At 41.5% G+C, this 20,537-nt stretch overlaps 1 protein-coding gene across 1 annotated transcript in view; it reads right to left on the bottom strand.

The window, feature by feature from the left end:
• Positions 1-20,537, bottom strand: part of LOC145409302 (xaa-Pro aminopeptidase 1-like) — a 617,499-nt gene that overhangs the window by 541,864 nt on the left and 55,098 nt on the right. The window contains exon 4 of the mRNA XM_080279779.1: positions 96-275. Within this exon, the coding sequence (XP_080135905.1) occupies positions 96-275 (180 nt within the window). The remainder of the gene's footprint in view (positions 1-95; positions 276-20,537) is intronic.

Here is a 20,537-nt window from a genome sequence, read left to right on the forward strand (position 1 = left end):
TCTGTAGAAGAGGATTTTATGTGCAACATGTAAAATTAAAGGAATCAATGCTGCAACATTTATGTCAACGAGAATATGGCTCATATTGTACTCACCCCTTCCAATCCCGACTTCATGAGTAGCCAGTTACAGTCCAACTGATTATCAGCCTGCAGGAAGTACCGTCCGTCAGTCCACAAGGCTTGCTCTGTCATCGTCACCACCGCCTGTCCATTAGTGCCAGAGAATCCAGATATGTACTTCAAGCGTTTATCCGCTTCACCTACGTAGTCGTTCTGGAAAAGATGAAGAACGACGGTGACGATGATGACAAAAACAACCACAACAGCTGCAAGCAACAGCAGTAACAACAGTAAACAGTAACAACTTGAAAGCACTGAGAGTGCGTACCTACGCCAGTACTATTAAAAAGGATCTGGATCCGCACCCAAATTTAATCATTTTTTCCTTGGCCTACGGCCCACCCCTCCTCAAAATTTCATCAAAATCCCATTGTAACTTTCTGAGTAATCGTGAACCCGAATCCGTGGATATAGGATCCGGATCCGTCCCCAAGTTTAATCAGTTCTTTCTTGGTCCATGACCCACCTTTCCGCATATTTTCATTGAAAATAGTTCAGAACTCTTGGAGATATTATGCGGGATACTCCAGATCCGGATGCGGATCCGCCCCCAAATTAAACCATTTTTTCCTTGGCCCATGGCCCACCCTTCCACAAAATTTAATCTAAATCCGTTCATAACTTTTTGAGTAATCCTGCTAACTGACAGTCAAACAAACAGACAAGCAAAGAAACACGGGCAAAAACAAAACCTCCTCAGCGGAGATAATAATAATAACAAAATTACAACTAGCCAGCTACAACAAGAACATCGTGACTGACATGACTCATTTGCAGCTTTTAAGAATTTACGTCATTAGCAGGAATGTAACGGTAAAGTTTTCCTGAGCATGAGAGAGTTAATGGCACCATTATCTTTACCAGGCTCTTACGTTTCGTTCTCACTTGAAAAAAAAAAAAAAAAAATTCTGGCTTCAGTCATAGAAACAATTAAAAAATGTCCGTTTCCATGTTGTGAAATGAATAATAATAATGATAATAATAATAAAAATAATAATAATAATAATAATAATAATAACAACAACAACAATAATAGTAATCATGAGAAGAAGAAGGTTCAAGTCCAAACACCGGGATACGTCTTGCAGATGCTTGTCCGCTTTGCCTGTGTACTAACACTGGAGTGAGATGTTTCCATAGCATTCTTTGGCACCTCTGACCCTCTCAACTCTGTAAAGTCATCTGATAGTAGAGGGGGTAGAATACAAGAGTTTTCACAATCATGAAAGGGTAAGTTGTAAATAATTTGTCTCCAGCTAATGTGTGACACGAACAACAGTGAATATCCAAGAAAAAAAATCGCCACTGTGCGTGGTTGTGGCAGCTAGGAGGGGTTAGAAGGGAGAGAGGAAATATTATACATTACACAAGGTGTCTGAGCCTTTCACCGGCCTAATTTCCACGTTCACTCCCTCCCTTTGAGTTGAACAGCCAATGATAAATGATTGTTGCCTTGTAGGTATCAATTTGTTATGACGCTATGTAATAATTATAGGCATTACTACATGAGTATTGATATGAGCAACACTTACACAATAAGTCATGTCTGGTGTACAAGGAAAGTCGAATACATATTCTAGTTCAGGAATGTCGGACCACCTCAATGCCTCACAATACCCTTTAACTCAGAAAATACAAATTTCATGAGCACTCAGTATAACCAACTTGAGCTAGTTATCCGACGTCATGGAAAACTATCTATGGAAAGGTACCAGACAGACACCTAAGCACTGGTCAGTATGATTATAATCCCAGGGAAAGCTGCTGTAAGGGAAGACAGCCTGAGAGAACAATTGAAGACAGAGTAGGAGAGAGTAGTTAGGTGGTTCGCCGTCACGCTACGTTACGTTATGCTGTCATGCACATCTCTAACAGTAAACGAAGCGTAAAAAAAAGCTGTGACTGAAGAAAGAAGATAGAAGCGGTAAAAGACAACACTTACAGCACAATAGCAACGATAAACTACGTCCATCGACATTGGTGGCATGTGGCGAAAACGGACCGACTAGAGTCAATCTACGCCTGGGGAATTCACGCAACTACATGCAACAAGAAACAAATAACAAGCAAAGCAGAGAGCGAGGGTTGGCGGAACAACAACGCAACTTACCTTCGTCCGTATCACTCAAAACCATCCCTACTACAACTCCACGATTTACGAGAAACTGCAAGCAACTCTGCGATTTAAGCTGTGCAAGACATCTCTATAAGCCTACAAGTTAACCACAAGAAGAAGGAAGTAAGGCGATCAAGGCTGAGAGTGAACTGAGTATCGAGCTGAGTTAAGCACAGACGTCAGGCCGACCTCCAACTCTCCACCACCTCATCACTACTCATCTCCACCACCACTCATCCCTCACTACGAAAACAAGCAGCGTTGAGCCTTCAGTGATGATGCAGTAGCAGCAAGACCGGTGTGTCATCATTCGCTGAGTGGGGACAACACCACCACTCCACACCTGCACTCCAAACCTGCGTTCCACACCTGCATTCCACACCAGCACTCCACACCTGCACTCCAAACCTGCATTCCACACCAGCACTCCACACCTGCACTCCAAGCCTGCATTCCACACCAGCACTCCACACCTGCGTTCCACAACTACCAGAGGGAGGCAGCGACTGGCAGCTGTCATCATTTGCTACGAACAGCCTAACACGTCAATCAACCAGTACCAAACACTACTATCTCCACATTTACCATTCCCACCACAGTTAATATAAGTGAGTTGAACATTTACTCTATTAGTTTAATACTGCTGCTTCATTTACCGTATATAAAACATTACTTACATACACAGTGATAGACAATATATATCCTTACATCAACACAGAATACATACACATGAAAACCTAGTAAGACCAGAGAATTAAAATATAAGTACACACATAGCCTTCATATCATAATTGCAAGGAGAATCCAGCAACAATGGCTAACACAAATGGATCTGGCAATAGTGGACTATCTGCTAACAGTTACTATGCAATACTCAACCACGCTCATAAGCATTTCCAATCACTACCTGAGATGAATTTAAAGAAGAGCAAACATATCAAGTTGATTTCACGCCATTGGAGAACTATAGTATCAAGTGATGTGTGGTAAACGAAACTAAGTGAATACTGTACATATTGTAAATATTATAGGCTATATATAATTTTATATAAAATACCAAAATATGAAGTTACATATAATTTCAATTTCAATTGTGCGAAATAACTAAGCCATTATACTCACTGAGTAATAATATTACTATGTCTCACATACTGTAAACAGATAGCAAGTACATGACATATGACTGATGCACGATACGATTGACTACTGTAGTCTTGCCATGGTATTGCTATTAAGCGGGCCATGCACGCACAGGCGAGCCCGTCCGGTGGCCTGAAGAGGCAGGTCTCAACGAACAATGCTGTGCCCACACACGATTCAGTCGGCCTCACGTCTCGAGCCCAGTTGCAAGCGAAACGTCGTGGCGTAAGGATGGCCATGGACGCTCTGCTCCCCACAGAAGACCTGGAGTTGTATGCTATTGGGGCTGTTGCCGCGGCCTATATTGCAAGTAATAGAAAGAGGAGGAACAAACAGACCAAATGGGCGAAAGCCTGGTTGATGAGAAGGAGTAAATCGTCCCATCTGACTCTGTTGAAAGGATTTCAGACCCGCACATCTGACACAAGACTGATGCCTGACGGACTATGGTACCCCCCACACGCTCAGTTTGCCTGAACCTGACCGGAGCCTGACCACGAAAATCTGTCCTCGTCAGATACCAGGACGACTCTTGAGGCCACCTGTGCAGGCGCCTGTTCCCTTGTCAAGACTCCATATTATAAATACAATTCATTATAGAAAACAGATAGATAGATAGACAGAGCACCAGGCAAGCCTGGGAACGGGATATGAGCTTGCAACTCTAAGTGAAGGAATGTTGACAATACACCGGAAGCAGCAAGTCAGGGGATGAGATAGGTAGTGTGTCAGCAAGACAGGTACTCGAACAACGCTCGTGACCATACACACACATACACACATACTCACACACAGGCTTCTAGAACATTTCAACAACAGTGTAACACACGTGACACGACCCCTGCTACACCAGAATTTAGGAAGCAGAGCTCAGAAGGAGGCAGACCATAGAAAAGGAAGGTAGTATGGAGAAGGAGGTTAAGAAGTGGGGTCCAACTAGACTTACTAAGTATATTGTCTCTGTATTATACGCTGCTCAACTTAAGACTTTCGCTGAAGATAATTAATCAAGATCTACTCCCTGTATTCATCTTTAACTCCTCCTGCTCTTCAATTATCAAAATAACAATAAACACTCAAGACTCACTTATTACAAGAATTAAGAGTTACACATATCTAAATTAAGGCTACATTAAATGGTGGCAGCGGTGGGATTCGAACCCACGCCTCCGAAGAGACTGGTGATGTATCTGGACAGACTATGTAAACTGATGTGTTGTGTGAAATAAAAAAAACTGTGTCCGATGCGTTGATGGTGTACAAGCTTATCTGGAGCAAAAGTGAAGTTACAATGATGATGAATATTGTTATTTCTTATGATAGCCATTTCACAAGAGACTGTATCAGTAGGCTGAAACGTGAAAATGTAAGCAGGACAAAGGTGAACAGCATGTACAGTCGTCAGCACAAATTCGCTGCAAGCCTGCTCGTGTGATGTGGTTGTTTTGTCTGGCAACAGTGTATAGGAACTAGTTGCCACACAGGCTTTTATACGCTTTAAAGACGTGTTTGTAAGAATTAGTGCTATAAATCTCCCAGAATGCAATAGTCTTTATATCTGATTAGCATAAAAGTGAGCAAAAGACGACAGAAAAATGTTGTAGAGTGATGAAACATCTGCTCTCTCCCTCGTACCCACCCCATGTCCCTCCCCACCCAACCTCTCAACCCCCCCCCCATGCTCCTTCATTTCCACTCCCCTCTATCCGCACCCTGCCTACCTTAACCACGGCGCAGATCTATGTAATGAACACTCTTCTCCATTTCTTGTCTATTCCTGAAACCTTTAGCTCCTTACATTCGAGAGTATCTTGCCATGCCTCAGTCTCTTTAACCCACTCTTTACTCCAAACGTGATGTAGTTCGAAACATGATGGGCTCTGATTCTGCTTCATGAATCAGTGAACAATATGAGGAGGATGGGATCATTTTCCTTGAAGAGAGAGAGAGAGAGAGAGAGAGAGAGAGAGACAGACAGACAGACAGACAGACAGACACTGAGAGAGAGAGAGAGAGAGAGAGAGAGAGAGAGAGAGAGAGAGAGAGAGAGAGAGAGAGAGAGAGAGACAGGAAGTAGGAGGAATGGGCACAAATGTTTGTTTACTTTCGCCTACTGAAATAATAACTACCAACTGCCAGGCTCACTAAACACACACACACACACACACACACACACACACACACAGTAAGGAATAATACATCACAAGAACGAGACCTCAAAAGTTTCTGTATCTAGCGGCTGTTGGTAGTGACAAGGGGTGGAGAAAAGAATGACAACTGGAATAAAAAGAGTGGGAATCAGACGGGGAGGGTGAGAATGGGATTAGAACAGGAAGGAATATTGGTAATTATCCTTGGATACATTTTATTAAAGCTTTTCGAGCAATTGAGAACAGGACAATATTGGTTTAGCAAACAGTCAAGAGAGAATTGTGATGCACCAGTCGGGTTAGTGACGTGGATAAATGAATGAAGGTAGAGAGAGTGAGGAGAGGAGAAAGTGGAGAGGCATGAACGTGAGTGGGGAGTAGGAGGGGGAAGGAGGGTCAGGAGGAGAAAGGAGGAGAGAAGGGAAGGGAGTTTAGACACGGTTATGAGGAATGTCAGAGTATTACGCTCGTACGTCGTTGCATAACATTGTCAGCTTTTGCACTTTTTTTTTATACTGATTAAGTACGGTATACATAATATTGTGCTCTAGCCAGCCTCTAGTACCACTTTTTAAAAACACGTCGTTAAAGTGTATAAAAGGCTACGTGGCAACTACTGTAGTCCCCTTACACTGTTGCCAGACAAAAAGACTCACATCACACGAGTAGATTTGCAGCGAATTTATGCTGACGACTGTACCACTCGAACAGTTCACAATAGTCAATAATATTTTATATAAGATCAACCCGAAAACCGAAACGCCAAAGAAATAATAACCAATTGGTAGTACCTAATGACATGATACCCCAGGTATTACGAACGATACACGATAGCCCACATGCAGGACATCCTGGAAAAGATAGGACATTCAAACAAGCCCAGTTGTTATATTACTGGCCAACATTACGTAAAGATATAAACAATCATATAGACATATGCGAATCATGTGCAAAACACAAAGGATATCCAGTTTCACCTGCACCAATGTGTAATTACCCTGTACCACATCAACCATGGGACGTTGTCGCTGTTGATTTACTCAAGATGCCATTATCATACAATAATAACCAATGTCTATTCGTAGCAACGGATCATTTTTCCCGTTATGTCATTTTAGCTCCAATTAAAGATAAAACAGCAGAGACAGTAGCAAAGGCAATAACAGATAATGTAATATGTCGCTTTACTACCCCAAAGGTACTAATAAGTGATGATGGAGGAGAATTTAATTCTGATATTTTACAAGAAATATTTAAACAATACAGTATCAAAAAGATTAACGTTTTAGCCTATCACCTAGCCTCTAATGGGTTAGTAGAGAGACAAAACAAAAAAGTATTAGATGTGCTACGACACATTCTCAGTGAAAATTATGCAAGCTGGGATGATTGGATTCCCAGAGTAGAAGTCTCAATTAATGGATCTATAAGTAAATTAGGTGACACACCACATTTCATTATATATGGGACAGATAAAAAACTACCATATGAGCTCCTAGAAGGTGACAGTCTGCTCATATACAATTACGATGATTACTCTAAACTCCGTTTACGTGAATTCCAGGACATTCACAAAAGAGTCAAAAAACAATTAACGATGTCCAAGGAAGAAATGACGAAGGCATTTAACAAGAAGGCAAGAGATTCACCTATTAGCTTAGGAGACATTGTTTATGGTATCATTCATACGAGAGACAATAAATTATCTCCAAAATTTGAGGGCCCATACAGAGTAATTAACATAAAAGCAAACAAAGTTTTAATTAAGTCACTTTCAAGTGGCGAGGAGAAACAAGTTCATATTGACCATTTAAAACGAGTTTCAAGGGAACTATCCAATAATTATTCAGCCTCGGATACAACCGAACAAGCGAACGTAACTCATGAAACCAATCAAGAAAACACAATAATTACAAAAATAAATTAAGGTCATATACCAAACAATCAAACATAGGCGCAACTGTTCCAATAAAATCGACAGTACATCATTTACGAGATTTAACTATCGATTTAAACTCCTTCTATAAATGAGATAATCAAGTTATTGTTCTACGTTAATCAACCGTAACGCACATCATCACTATCATCGACGACAGCATGACCATATTAGAAAATTAGTAGATTTTTTTGTCGGTAGGTGGCGATGAAGGGACTTATGCTATGGATTCTCCTCTTCATAGCAAGAAGATATGCGCACTTAGACCCCCAACACATAATACGGCAAGGATGCCTCATAGCTCCAACGGCCACGACTTCAATCGTACTGAAATAAGTCCGGATTACTTGTATGAATTACCTTCTTATCTAGAAAATATCGCAAGACTCATGAGAACCCTGGACTTCATGATAGGAGGCTAGCAACATGGGCGAGAGGGTGGGAGAGAGAGAGCGAGACAGGAAGGTTAGCTCGCGGGACTCTATACTTCACTCGTGTGTGAGAGACTTTGTTAATATTTCCAATCAATCATTTCCTGTGGCACCCTCGGGGATGCATAGGGCCTCGATGAACTCACACCACCACATCCTATCTTGTGCTAACTCCTCAAGATCTCCCCAACACTCATCTCCAGCTTCCTGTCTCATTGTCCTCACCCACGTCTCTTTTGGCCTTCCTCTACCTCTCCTACCAAGTGCCACCCACCCTGGTGTACCTCGTACTATTCCCTGTCTCCTATACACATGTCCTAGCCACTTCCATCGTGAGAATCTAACATATTCATCGATCGGCTGCACTCCCGTTATTTCTCTAATTCTACTATTTGGTATTCTTTCCCACCACTTAACTCCTAATATTCTTCTAAGTGCTTTATTTTCAAACACCAAGAATTTATTTTCCATAGTCACTGTGCTGTACCAAGACTCGTGTCCATAAATTAAGATACTCCTAACCATTACCTTATAAAGTTTGATTTTTGTATGAACAGAAAAATTGTTATTATTCCAAATATTTTTAAGCATTCCCATTGCCTGATTAGCCTTCTTTAACCTTTCCTCGAATTCAAAGTTCAAAGAACCATCCTTGGCTAAATAAGTACCTAAATATTTAAACCTATCAACTTGCTTTACAACCATACCTCCAATTACACATTCCTGAGCATTTTCCATAATCATATTGATTATTTCAGTTTTTCCACAATTAATAACCAAACCCACCTTGCGACCTTCACTCACCAAACAGTCCAACACTCCCTGCATCTCTTCTGGCCCATCACAAATCAAAACTATATCATCTGCATAATCTAAATCCAAAAGTTTCCTGTTCTCTCCCCAAAGTATACCTGCACCGGTTTCTGTTCCAACACGTTTCATAATGTAATCAATGACCAATATAAATAATAAAGGCGATAGAACACCACCTTGAATTACTCCGGACTTGACTTCAAACGAATCACTCAGACAACCATCAACCATCACTTTACAAAATGTGTCCCCATGCATGTTCATAATGACCCTCACAAACTCCTCTGGTATTCCATAATGTCTCATGATCTTCCCCATAGTCTCTCTCGAAACACTATCAAAAGCCTTTTCAAAATCAACAAAACAAAGACTTAACGGTACTCTCATTTCATTAACTTGCTGCATCAAATGCCTAACTATAAAGATATGATCATTGCAACCACGTCCCTTTCTAAAACCAGCCTGTTCATCCCTCAGAATACCCTCAACCACTGGCTCCAACCTATTTAACAACACTCTACTGAAAACTTTCAAAGCTATCGGTGACAAAGAGATTCCCCTCCAATTACCACATTCACTCAGGTCTCCCTTCTTCGGAATTTTAACAATTACACCATTCTTCCAAACTGATGGTAGTAACCCTGTCACCCATATCTTATTGAGTAGCTTGGTCAAGATCATTATTAATCTATCCCCCTCCACTTTAAACATTTCCAGAAATAAACCATCCTCCCCTGGTGCCTTGTTATTCTTTAACTGTTTTACTGCTTTCTCCACTTCTGCAAGCCTCAACTCTCCTGTTTCTATATTTAAATCTTCCTGAGCAGACGGTATATCCTCTTCTGGTGGTATTGGTCTATTAAGAACTGTCTCAAAATGCTCTTTCCATCTATTTTTAATATCTCCATCTTTGGTCAATAAATTTCCTTCCCTGTCTCTAACTGGTATTTCCTTGCGTTTACCTGCATTACCACTCAGTTCTCTAATCGATTCATATGCTATTCTTTGACTCTGTCCATCATTTTTGTTTATTAAGATTTCAGTCTCTGCAACCTTTTCATCCACACATCTTCTTTTATCTCTCCTAGCTAACCTTCTTACTTCTGAATTCAAACTCCAGTACGCAGCTCTTGCTAATTCAATCTCTCGTTCATCAACGCATTGCATCTCACTCCTCAATTTAGCCTCACCTCTCCTTTTTATCATATCCCACGTTTCCTCTGATATCCATTTCTTTCTCCTGAATCTATGTCTCCTTCCAATCGTACATTCAGCAGTCTCATGCAAAACTTTGTTCACATCCTCCCACATCTCATCTACACTTCTCTCCCCCTCTTCCAACGTTTCCAACACCAAAAACCTATTTCTGCATTCTAATCTGAATTCCTCCTTTTCTTCTCCTTCCCTTCTAAGCTTAACAATATCGTATCTACCAACACCAGATTTTTCCTTCTTCTGATTTTTAAGTTTAAACCTTATTTTTGCAATGCTGAGTTGATGGTCACTACCAAGACAAATAAAAATAGTCCCATACTAATCTTTACCTCTCCTGTCATTGCATGACAAAAAGGGAACGAAGATTATCTACTTACAAAACTACTCACGTATTACAACCGCTCGTCCACAAGTCTGATATATGTATAACTGATCTACAAAGCTTCACTACAAGAAGGTACAAAGTTATTGTAAGACCATACCCAGACACGCCCATGTTTGCCGGAAGGGGCCGGCCTCTTCAGACCACCGGACGGGCTCGCTTGTGCGTGTACTGCCCGCTTTATGTTACTATTGTATAATTATGGCCACATGGCCATGCAGAGAGGATGGAGGGTGAGAGACTGACGAGGAGAGTATGTGAGTGAGGTGGAGGGGGTAGAGGGAGGGGGAGGCCAAGGATGAGATGGAGGGATGGAGTAGAGAGGTATATGAGAGGGGTGTGAGTTGGGAGCATGACAGTGAAATGGCGGGAGACAGGGCGACGTGGAGGCGATTTGTTTGTGGCCACCCCGTACGGGATTAAGGCGTCTGGCAATAGACAGATAGTTAGATAGTATAATTATGTAGATGGGTCAATTATATAACTACATTTGCTACAATTATTTAACTACACTTAAGTTACAACCACACTTTTGTAACAGTTGCATTTACACGATGTAACTACACTTATGTTACAATAACTCTTTTGTAATAGTTGCATTAACACGATGTAACTACAATTATGATACAACAGTACTACAATTACGTTACAGTTCTACGTTACTAGAATTTGTTAATTTTACAATACTATGTATTTCACTTAATTAGCTGACAAGTTGATTGTAATGTGAAGATAACATGCATTTATATGACACAATATATACTGTCATAGGTACGACAGTTTTGCGTGACCGAGTGTTATGTAGGCATTAATATGCTATGACAATATGGAATAATTATAGGCATTACTATATAAGTATTGATACGAGTAACACACAATAAGTCATGTCTGGTGTAGGGAGAAAGTTGAACACATATTCTAGTTCAGCATTGTCGAACCACTCCAATGTTTCACAAAACCTTTTAACCCAGACAATACAAATATTTCATAAACACGCAGTATAACCAACTTGAGCTAGTTATCCGATGTCATGGAAAACTACCTATGGAAAGGTACCAGACAAAGGCACACCTATGCACTGGTCTATATTCAACCCCAAGGAAAGCAGCTGTAAGGGCGGAGAGCCCGAGAGAACGATCGGAAACGGAGTAGGAGAGAGTAGTTAGGTGGTTCGCCGTCATGCAGTGTTACACTAAGCCACGGTACGTTATGCTGCCAAGCACATCTCCATTTAACTTTGTACAATAAAAATCCGTAACCCAAGAAGTGACTAACCCATCTCACATACGATTACAGAATACAGAGAGAGAGAGAGCGAGAGAGAGAGAGAGAGAGAGAGAGAGAGAGAGCGAGAGAGAGAGAGAGAGAGAGAGAGAGAGAGAGAGAGAGAGAGCTATTCAACCTACTCAACGACGCACCATTTTCCTGGCAGCGGCCCACACACTCCACTGGTGCTGGAGGGGCAGCCATTAATCTACGATACACTTACAGTATCTCTTTCCATCTAATCAAACCTCTCGCCAACATCTATCAACAGCCTCATGTCTTCTGAGGCATCACTGCCTTGCCCTGAGGATTCCTTGAAAGCTAAGTAGGTCGTGAATGTACACTCAGCGGATCTCTATAGAAAGCCTGAGCTGCATTACCATCTCGTGAATTCTATCAGAGTTTATTTATTTCTTTTTTTTCCAGCTAGACCAGTAGCGTGAAAGAAGACGGGTGCTAGAAGCAGTGTAACCTAATTGTTGTAATATGGTAATTTGCTTCTCATTGTGAGCTCAAAGAGTTTAAGTGCTTTTGTTTTCTTTGTTATGTAAACAGTGTTGTCCAATTCTATTTTTATACGTAAGTTGAGGCACCGTAAACTTCTTGTAAGTCATTTACCTAACTCTTCACACAGCTGGACAAAACATTAGGCTCATAGTACCCCCTTTTAGCTCTAATTCCATTACGAATTTGGGGCTTAGCGGTGAAGAAATCTGGAGAAATGTATAGCAGTCGTTTCTGCTGCGCATGTACAGTAGCCCAACTAATTTTTCCGACATAATATTACTGTATTTTGATAATCTGGCATCCCTGCCTACTCACTATTCTCGTCTCCAGACTGATGTTGATGTCTAGTGGGCGGGTTGTTGGAAAGGCTAGACCCCCGAAGTATGAACGGAACGGAACGGAACGGGTTGAGGCGCTACATCTGATAATATAGGAATCGTGATTATTCAGTTTCATAATAGAATGTCGTCTCACTCCCTCTCACTCTCTCAACTATTACACACACAGGGTGTGACAATACAAATTTCCCAACCGGAATCGAAACCACGGTTCATTCAGGCATTTGTTCGAAAGAGTATGATAGATCGTTCTCTCTCTCTCTCTCTCTCTCTCTCTCTCTCTCTCTCTCTCTCTCTCTCTCTCTCTCTCTCTCTCTAAAAGTTCATACGATAGATTTACACAGAAGACAATTTATGCAGATTATTGCATAAGACACACACACACACACCCACACACACACACACACACACACACACACACACACACACACACACACACCAGAAAAAGAGGATTTGACATACCTGTACTAGATCTTATATTTACTAGGCAAGAAAATGATGTATCATCCTCCATTCGGCGAAAGTGACCATGCAGTATTAAGTTACAACCTCAGGATGGCATATGACATACAGTAGTTAATAGTAATGAAAGTTACAAAAAGACCCTTACCTACAAAAAAAGGCAATTATCATGACCTAAAGAAATACTTCTTAGAAATTGATTGGGAAAAAGAGCTTAGAGGACAAGATTTAAATGTGATTCTGTGAAGTTTATGAAATAGGAGTCCAGAAGTACATCCCACAGCACAAAGAAACAGAAAAGAGAATAAAGAAGTGGTTTAATACAGAATGTAAAAAATCGAAAAAAGAAAAAAAAAGATTTGTTATGGAACAGATATAGAAGACAATAGTGAAAGGGCATTATAACAACTACAAACAGGCAAGAAATGATTATACAAGAATAAGAAGGGAAGCACAAAAACAGTTTGAGGAGGACATCATAAACAAAAGTAGTGATCAACCGAAGTTATTTTACAGTTACATCAGAAGCAAAACCAAAGTAAAAGATAAAATACAATCCATTACAGATGAGGGGATCACCTACACACAAGAGAAGGATATTTGTGAAGCATTAAATAAGAATTTCCAATGAGTTTTTACAGAAGAAAATAATTTTGAGAGGGATTATATGGAACATGCATGCCCACACATACTAACAGAAAAACAAATATCAGAAAAAGAAATACAGAAGGAGTTAAGTAAATTAAACAAAGGAAAAGCAAATGGTCCTGATGAAATTTCATGTTGGGTGCTGCATGAATGTGCAAAGGAGTTAAGTAAACCATTATTTTTAATTTTGAAGGACTCCTAGGGACAAGGTAAACTACCTGATATTTGAAGGAAAGCAAACATTGTTCCCTTATTCAAGAAAGGGAATAGACAAAATCCACTCAACTACCGACCAGTATCACTAACCAGTGTTTTAAGCAAGGTATTAGAAAAGCTGATAAGAAAACTCTGGGTAAATCATCCAGAAGAACACAATATGATAACAGAAGGACAGTTTGGTTTCAGAAAGGGAAAATCATGTGTTACTAATTTGTTGAGCTACTATGACAGAGTAACAGTAACATTGCAGAACAGAGAAGGATGGGTGGACAGTATCTGTTTAGATTTCAAGAAAGCATTTGACAGAGTCCCACACCAAAGACTTTTATGGAAACTGTACCATAAAGGAGGAATCCGAGGCAAACTTTATTGTTGGATGCAAGATTTTTTCAAAGAAAGAGAAATGAGAACAATACTAAGGGGAAATTACTCATCATGGAGGGAAGTGACTAGTGGAGTACCACAGGGCTCAGTGCTGGCACCAATTATGTTTTTAGTGTATATAAATGATATAGACAGTAACATAGGAAATTAAAGCTATCTAAATATGTTTGCTGATGATGCAAAAATACAAAGGAGAATTAGTAACACAGACTCTTGTAAGGAGCTACGAGAAGAATTATATAAACTTCATGAATGGAGCAATATATGGCAAATGGAATTCAATGTGGACAAGTGTCATGTAATCAAATTTGGTAAAAGTGGAAAAAGACCTGATTAGGATTATAAGTTAGGAAGTAAACCCCTATACACATCAGAAAAGAGAAGGACCTGGGTGTGATTATCAATAACAGACTATCTCCGGCTGACCACATCAGTGAGAAGGTACGGAACATGTATACACTGCTTGCAAATATGAGAATAGCATTCACATACATAAATGAAGACATGCTAAGAATGATAATAACGTCATTCATCAGACCAACCCTGGAGTATGCGTCAGTAGTCTGGAGTCCTCATCTCAAAAAACACATAGAAAAGATTAAAAAAGTTCAAAGGGCTGCTACAAGATGGGTACCAAGCTTAAGGGATCTAAGCTACGAAGAAAGACTAGAAAAACTGAATCTGCCTACACTTCAGGAGAGAAGGAAAAGAGGAGATATGATTATGTTATATATATATATATATATATATGCATATCAGGGAAGGAGAAAATAGACATAAATGATTACATAACCTATGGCGATGCATCAGCAAGAGGACACTGCAAAAAACTTCACAAAAAGAGAGGCGATAAAGACTTAAGGAAATTTAGTTTCCCAAATAGGGCACCTGATCAGTGGAATGCACTACCGAATGAAAGTGTGTGTCAATAGAATTCATAAATTTAAGGATATGTACGACAAAAATGGTTTAAGACACGGCACAGTATGAGCTTGACTCATTCCTGTAAACATACAATTAGGTAAGAACACACACACACACACACACACACACACACACACACACACACACACACACACACACACACACAGAATCAATATAAAAACAAAGAGTTGCATAAAAAGTATTCCACGATCTATGTTATTTCTTAAAGGCTTGGTTATTCATGTCTCTCCTTGCAATAATGGCTTATATGAGTTTAAGCTTATTTTGCAACAAATGCATCAGATGTTAAGATTCAGTAAGATAAAACACAGTTTATTAATATACAACTGAAAGACCTAGACTTTAAGACCCTATTATATGATAAAAGATTTCTTAACTGTTTCGATATTATAAACGACAATTAAATTTTTATCAAATGCACTCTTCTGTGGCATTACAGTAGATTATTCTTTTGCCGTTAAATTATCTACTGTATTTAGGGATTTAACATAATAATTCAACCCTCGACATTTCATAGGTTTTTAAATGAACTATATGTTAATTTGGAAGTTTTTTTTTTTTCCCATTTTCTCCCCACGTGTCAAGTGGGGCTGGTGGAGGATTAGTGCCCCTCCCTGTAAAACAATTAACTCTAAGCCCTTGGCCACCCCGTTTGGGATACATGGCGTCTGGCAATGAATGAATGAATGAATGAATGAGTACGAGTCGGCTTGACTGGGACAAAAGTGTCAAATCAGGAGCACAAACTTGTAACGTATTGAGTAAATCATGCATAAAGTTGCATAAGTGGGAGACGTTCAGTATTCATGATAGCCCATACAGCAATATTCGACATCGATTATAGTTTAGAGTCCTGAGGCTTGCAAACATTTGATTAGCCGAATACACTAGTACACTTTTATTTTGTTATTGGTGAAATGATATATTTTCAAAAATAATTTGCAATTCTTTGCTTAGTTGTCAGGGATGATATCATCAGTCTTTGGTTGAATCAGCGAATCAGACCCCCCCACCGAAAATTCCTGGATCCACCCATGCTGGTGGGGTTTGATAGTTAGGGGGGAGGTGTTTGGGGTGGGGGAGCTGGAGGTGGATTGTCTGGGTGGTGTTGGAGGTGGTGGTGGTGAGGGTGTCGGGGTGTGTCTTGCTGGTGGGCGGGGGAGAAAGCCGGATCTGGTTGTGGTGGTGGTGAGGACTGGTGCCGGTGGTGAGAAGCTTGGGCCATGTGGTGAGACGGTTGGGTGTGGGTGGGGGGTTCTTGGTTTGGGCAGTGGAGTTATTGTGCTAGGTGGTGATGGTGTGGTGGTGATCGAGGATGGGGAGTTGCCTCCTTATCGAGTCAGTCCTCAGCATGTTGGCGTGCTGTGTCAGGAGCTTAATTATATGTTGGACCTCGGGCTTATCTCCCCCTGCGTTAGTCCCTGGAGTTCCCCTGTGACGTTGCAGCCTAAACCAGATGGCACTGCAAGATTTTGCATAGACTGTAGATGGGTGGATGCACTAACCAAAACTGATATGTACCCATCGGCTTGTTTAGTTATATCACCAAGTTAGATCTCAAGAAAGGCTTCTGGCAAGTGCCTTTGACCGAACAGGCTAAGGAAGTCTTGTGTTGTGTGGCAGCCGGACAAATGTATCAATGTAATGTGATGCCATATAGTATGAAAAACACCTCAGCAATGTACACCCCGGCAACATTCCAGCAATTAATGAACATGGTTGTCAGTGGCAGAAGCATTGTGTGGTATACGTGGATGATGTAGTAGTCTTTACCGATGATCGCGAAAGCTACTTAAGAGAACTATGTGTTTTGCTGTCCAGGATTTCTGAGGCTAACCTTGTAGTAAATTTAAAGCAGTGCGAGCTTCTTTGTGCACAAGTTCAATACCTTGGTTATGTGGTTGGTCATGGTTGTGTACGCCCCCCTGACTCTAAGGTGGAAGCAATAAAGAATTTTCAGGCACCACAAAACAGGCGCGAGCTTTGGAGATTCCTCGGCAGTATTGGTTACTACTGTCGTTTTTTGAAGGACTTTGCAACAACAGTGGCCCCTCTCATTGAATTGCTTAAAAAAGATAGAAATATGTCTGGACTGATGTGTGTCAGAATAGTTTTGATATAGCCAAGGAGATCTTATGTAATTATCCAGTTATGGCTGCACCAAACTTTCTTAAGACATTTAAACTTCCTGTAGATGCTAGTAATGTGGATGCAGTACCTGTGTTGATGCAGAACGATGATCATGGCATGGAGCATCTTGTTTGTTATTTCAGTCAGAAATTTTATGTTCCTCAACATAATTATTCTGTTATTAAAAAGGAACTATTAGCCCTGATCCTCACCCTGCAGTACTTTTCTGTGTATGTCCCTACATTTGGACCTACTGTCATTGTATATACTGATCATCACCCACTCAAATTTTTGAAAAATTTGGAGATGATGAATCTGCGATTGACACATTGGAGTTTGTTTCTTCAGCAGTTTCATTTGGATGTTAGACACATTAAGGGTGTTGACAATATCATCACTGATTGTTTGTCACGTTCTTAAGAACGAATTTTCCTACGGGAAAATTCTTCTTTAGGTGTGGGTGTGTTACGTGTGTAAGAGTATATATATTTTTTTGTGTATACTGTGCATGTATGTCGCTGGGCGTGTGTGTATGTGTGTCAATGCTGTGCATGCCAGCATCTAAGCACATGCACTCACTATCATGCCGTTGCCTGTTAAGTGAGTACACATTTATAACATCTTAGTTAATTCTGTTTGTTATCTCGACACAGGTGTGACTAAAATTGTTTTTAATATCAGTGACTTTTGGTGGAGCTTACACTGGCAACATAAAGATCTGTATTCACCAGCGATATTTATAACGTTTGGAGTATGGGGGAGAGATTAATTTGCCTAGCTCTTGTCTGTATATTTCTCGTCTGGCCTCCAGCTTCGTGTTGATGCATGCACGCAGCCAGAGGATATATAAGGTGGAGAATTTTGAATGGAGCCCCCCCAATGGTTGATAGGCCGGAAAAAAAAAAAAAAAAAAAAATGGAGCCCACACCACCTTCGACTCTACCCTGCAATAGTGACACGGCGCTCTCTACGTCAGCTTCCCTCAGAGCTTCCCACGCGGCAACCTCCGACTACAAGCATTGTCTCGCCTCCAACACCAGCGCAGACCAAGCTGCTGTCACCGCAGCCACTGCCGTTCCGCCCCACGATTGTGTACCGGGGTGCACACACTTGTGTGCACTCGCCCTTTCGTGGGTTGCGCCCCCCCTTCTACTAATCCTTTCTTTTCGGCCTTAGGGTCCCCCAGTGTTTTTCCGACGCCGAACTCTGCGGTTTCCTGGCGTTAGGCCAGGTACACAAAGAGGCCCCTTAGCAGGGGTGGTTACAGGAAACACTGGGGTGGTCAAAAACTGGTTAGGGTGATAGGTAAGACCCTTCGGGGGCAGTGGTAAGGACTGTCGCGGCCTCCGCTAGCGGGGGGACAGAGCACCACCACTGTAGGTAGGCGTCTTCTTTTTCTCTGTGTGAATGAGAGAGTGATAGGTAGAGTGAAAGAGTGTGTGACGGCCGCCAAGATGGCAAGCCGAGAAGAAACCCAGAACAACGCAACACCACCCCGCTTCAACCCCCGTGACCCCAGGATGGCAAACAAAAAACGAGCCCATGACGCAGAAGAAACCCCCTCTGAATTCGACACTCCAGCAGGACGAAAACCAAGATTCGACGACTCTGACCTCAACCTCGACGACTACTACCTCAGCATGGAGTTTGACAACGCCACCGTCACCCAGCATGCCGACACCGCCCAGCTAAACCCCCAGGATGGACTAAATGACGAAAAAGCCACCGCCACTCTTGACCCCGACGATGGCTTCACACTCGTCAGCAACAGAATGAACAAAAAAACAGCCCAAGACTCGCCCAGCTCCCACCCAACCCGCCCAACTCAGAACACAAACACACACCCCCCACACCCAAACTACCAGCCTTCCTCATCCCAAAACATGATAATTTCAACAACACCTATGACATTATAACAGCCATAGAAAATTCCCACCCACACCTTCAGTTCAAGATGGTCGCAACGAAAGCCTTAAACACTATAATAGTCCCCCTTGACACTGCCTCCCGGAACATCATAGAAAACCTGTGCGAAGTGGAGGGCAAACCCATCCAATTACAGAAACTCGACCCGAATCTCTCCACAAGGAAGCTTGTAGTACAACACTACCCCCTTAACTTCCCCCTCGAAGTCATTCTTAAACATCCACAGGTAGAGGAGGCAACACGTTGCAACGTTAAGGGGGAACCAACAAGGCAAGTAATGATAACCATCCACGGCCCCACCCCCGACTCCTTGGACCTCAGAACATGGAGCAATTACGACCTACGCCCCTTCACCCCCGAGCCACTGCGCTGCTTCAGCTGCCAGCGTTTTGGCCATCATCAATCCTCCTGTAAACGACCACCAACCTGCGCCCTTTGTAGCGGACGCCACCCCACACAGCAGTGCCTGGATAAGTTTAAAGCTAAACAGCCTGTCACACCTAAGTGCCCCAATTGCCATGGCAACCACCACGCCTGGAACAAGACTTGCCCAGCCCGCAAAGCTATCATCAATAAAGGCACTAACAACAATCCCAAAGGAACCCAGGGGAGAATTTTTATCACCCCAGCTCCACCAGGTACAGTTGGCCGCACTCCCGCGAGGGCCACCTTAGTGTTGTCAACGCTGGCCGAGATAGTAACCGCGAATCATTAGTAGTGAGCTCTGATCGAAGCATTCACAGGACTGAGGGAGGGAGCGGGTTTGAGGTGGGTAGGTGGGTGCCTGTACACGAGAGGCGAGATATGACGATTGTTGAGGCGACAGAAAAGTGTAATATTTATTAAAAGAAATTTTTTTTTTTTCGGTGTTACTTTTGCCATCATGAAAAGTAAAAAGATCAACTTTAAATATTATACTGCAAAACAAAGACAACCGATCAACATTGATAATTGTAGACTTTAATCGTATTTTATTTTATTGTCGTTTCCAAGCAATGGACGCTGTAAAATACAGACAAAAACTGCCTGAAAATAATGAATCAGAATGCTGTTTATTAATCACATGTAACAAATGTAAGTAACTTCATCCGGAATGTGGCAGCTGCTGACACCACTGGCACATATCAACATCGCCCATATCTAGCGTTACCTAACAAGCAGTTTAAAATCGCATCGTTGCGTCATCGCATCGTGGAGTTATCAGGGCTCCCATTCACCTTCACATGATAGCAGATTAACTATATATATATATATATATATATATATATATATATATATATATATATAGATAGATAGATAGATAGATAGATAGACAGATAGATAGATAGATAGAGAGAGAGAGAGAGAGAGAGAGAGAGAGAGAGAGAGCGAGAGCAAGAGCGAGAGAGAGAGAGAGAGCGCGAGAGC

The sequence above is a fragment of the Coenobita brevimanus genome, chromosome 80 (genome assembly GCF_032717465.1).
Source record: "Coenobita brevimanus isolate Jiangsu-jjx chromosome 80, ASM3271746v2, whole genome shotgun sequence".
Classification (NCBI taxonomy): domain Eukaryota; kingdom Metazoa; phylum Arthropoda; class Malacostraca; order Decapoda; family Coenobitidae; genus Coenobita; species Coenobita brevimanus.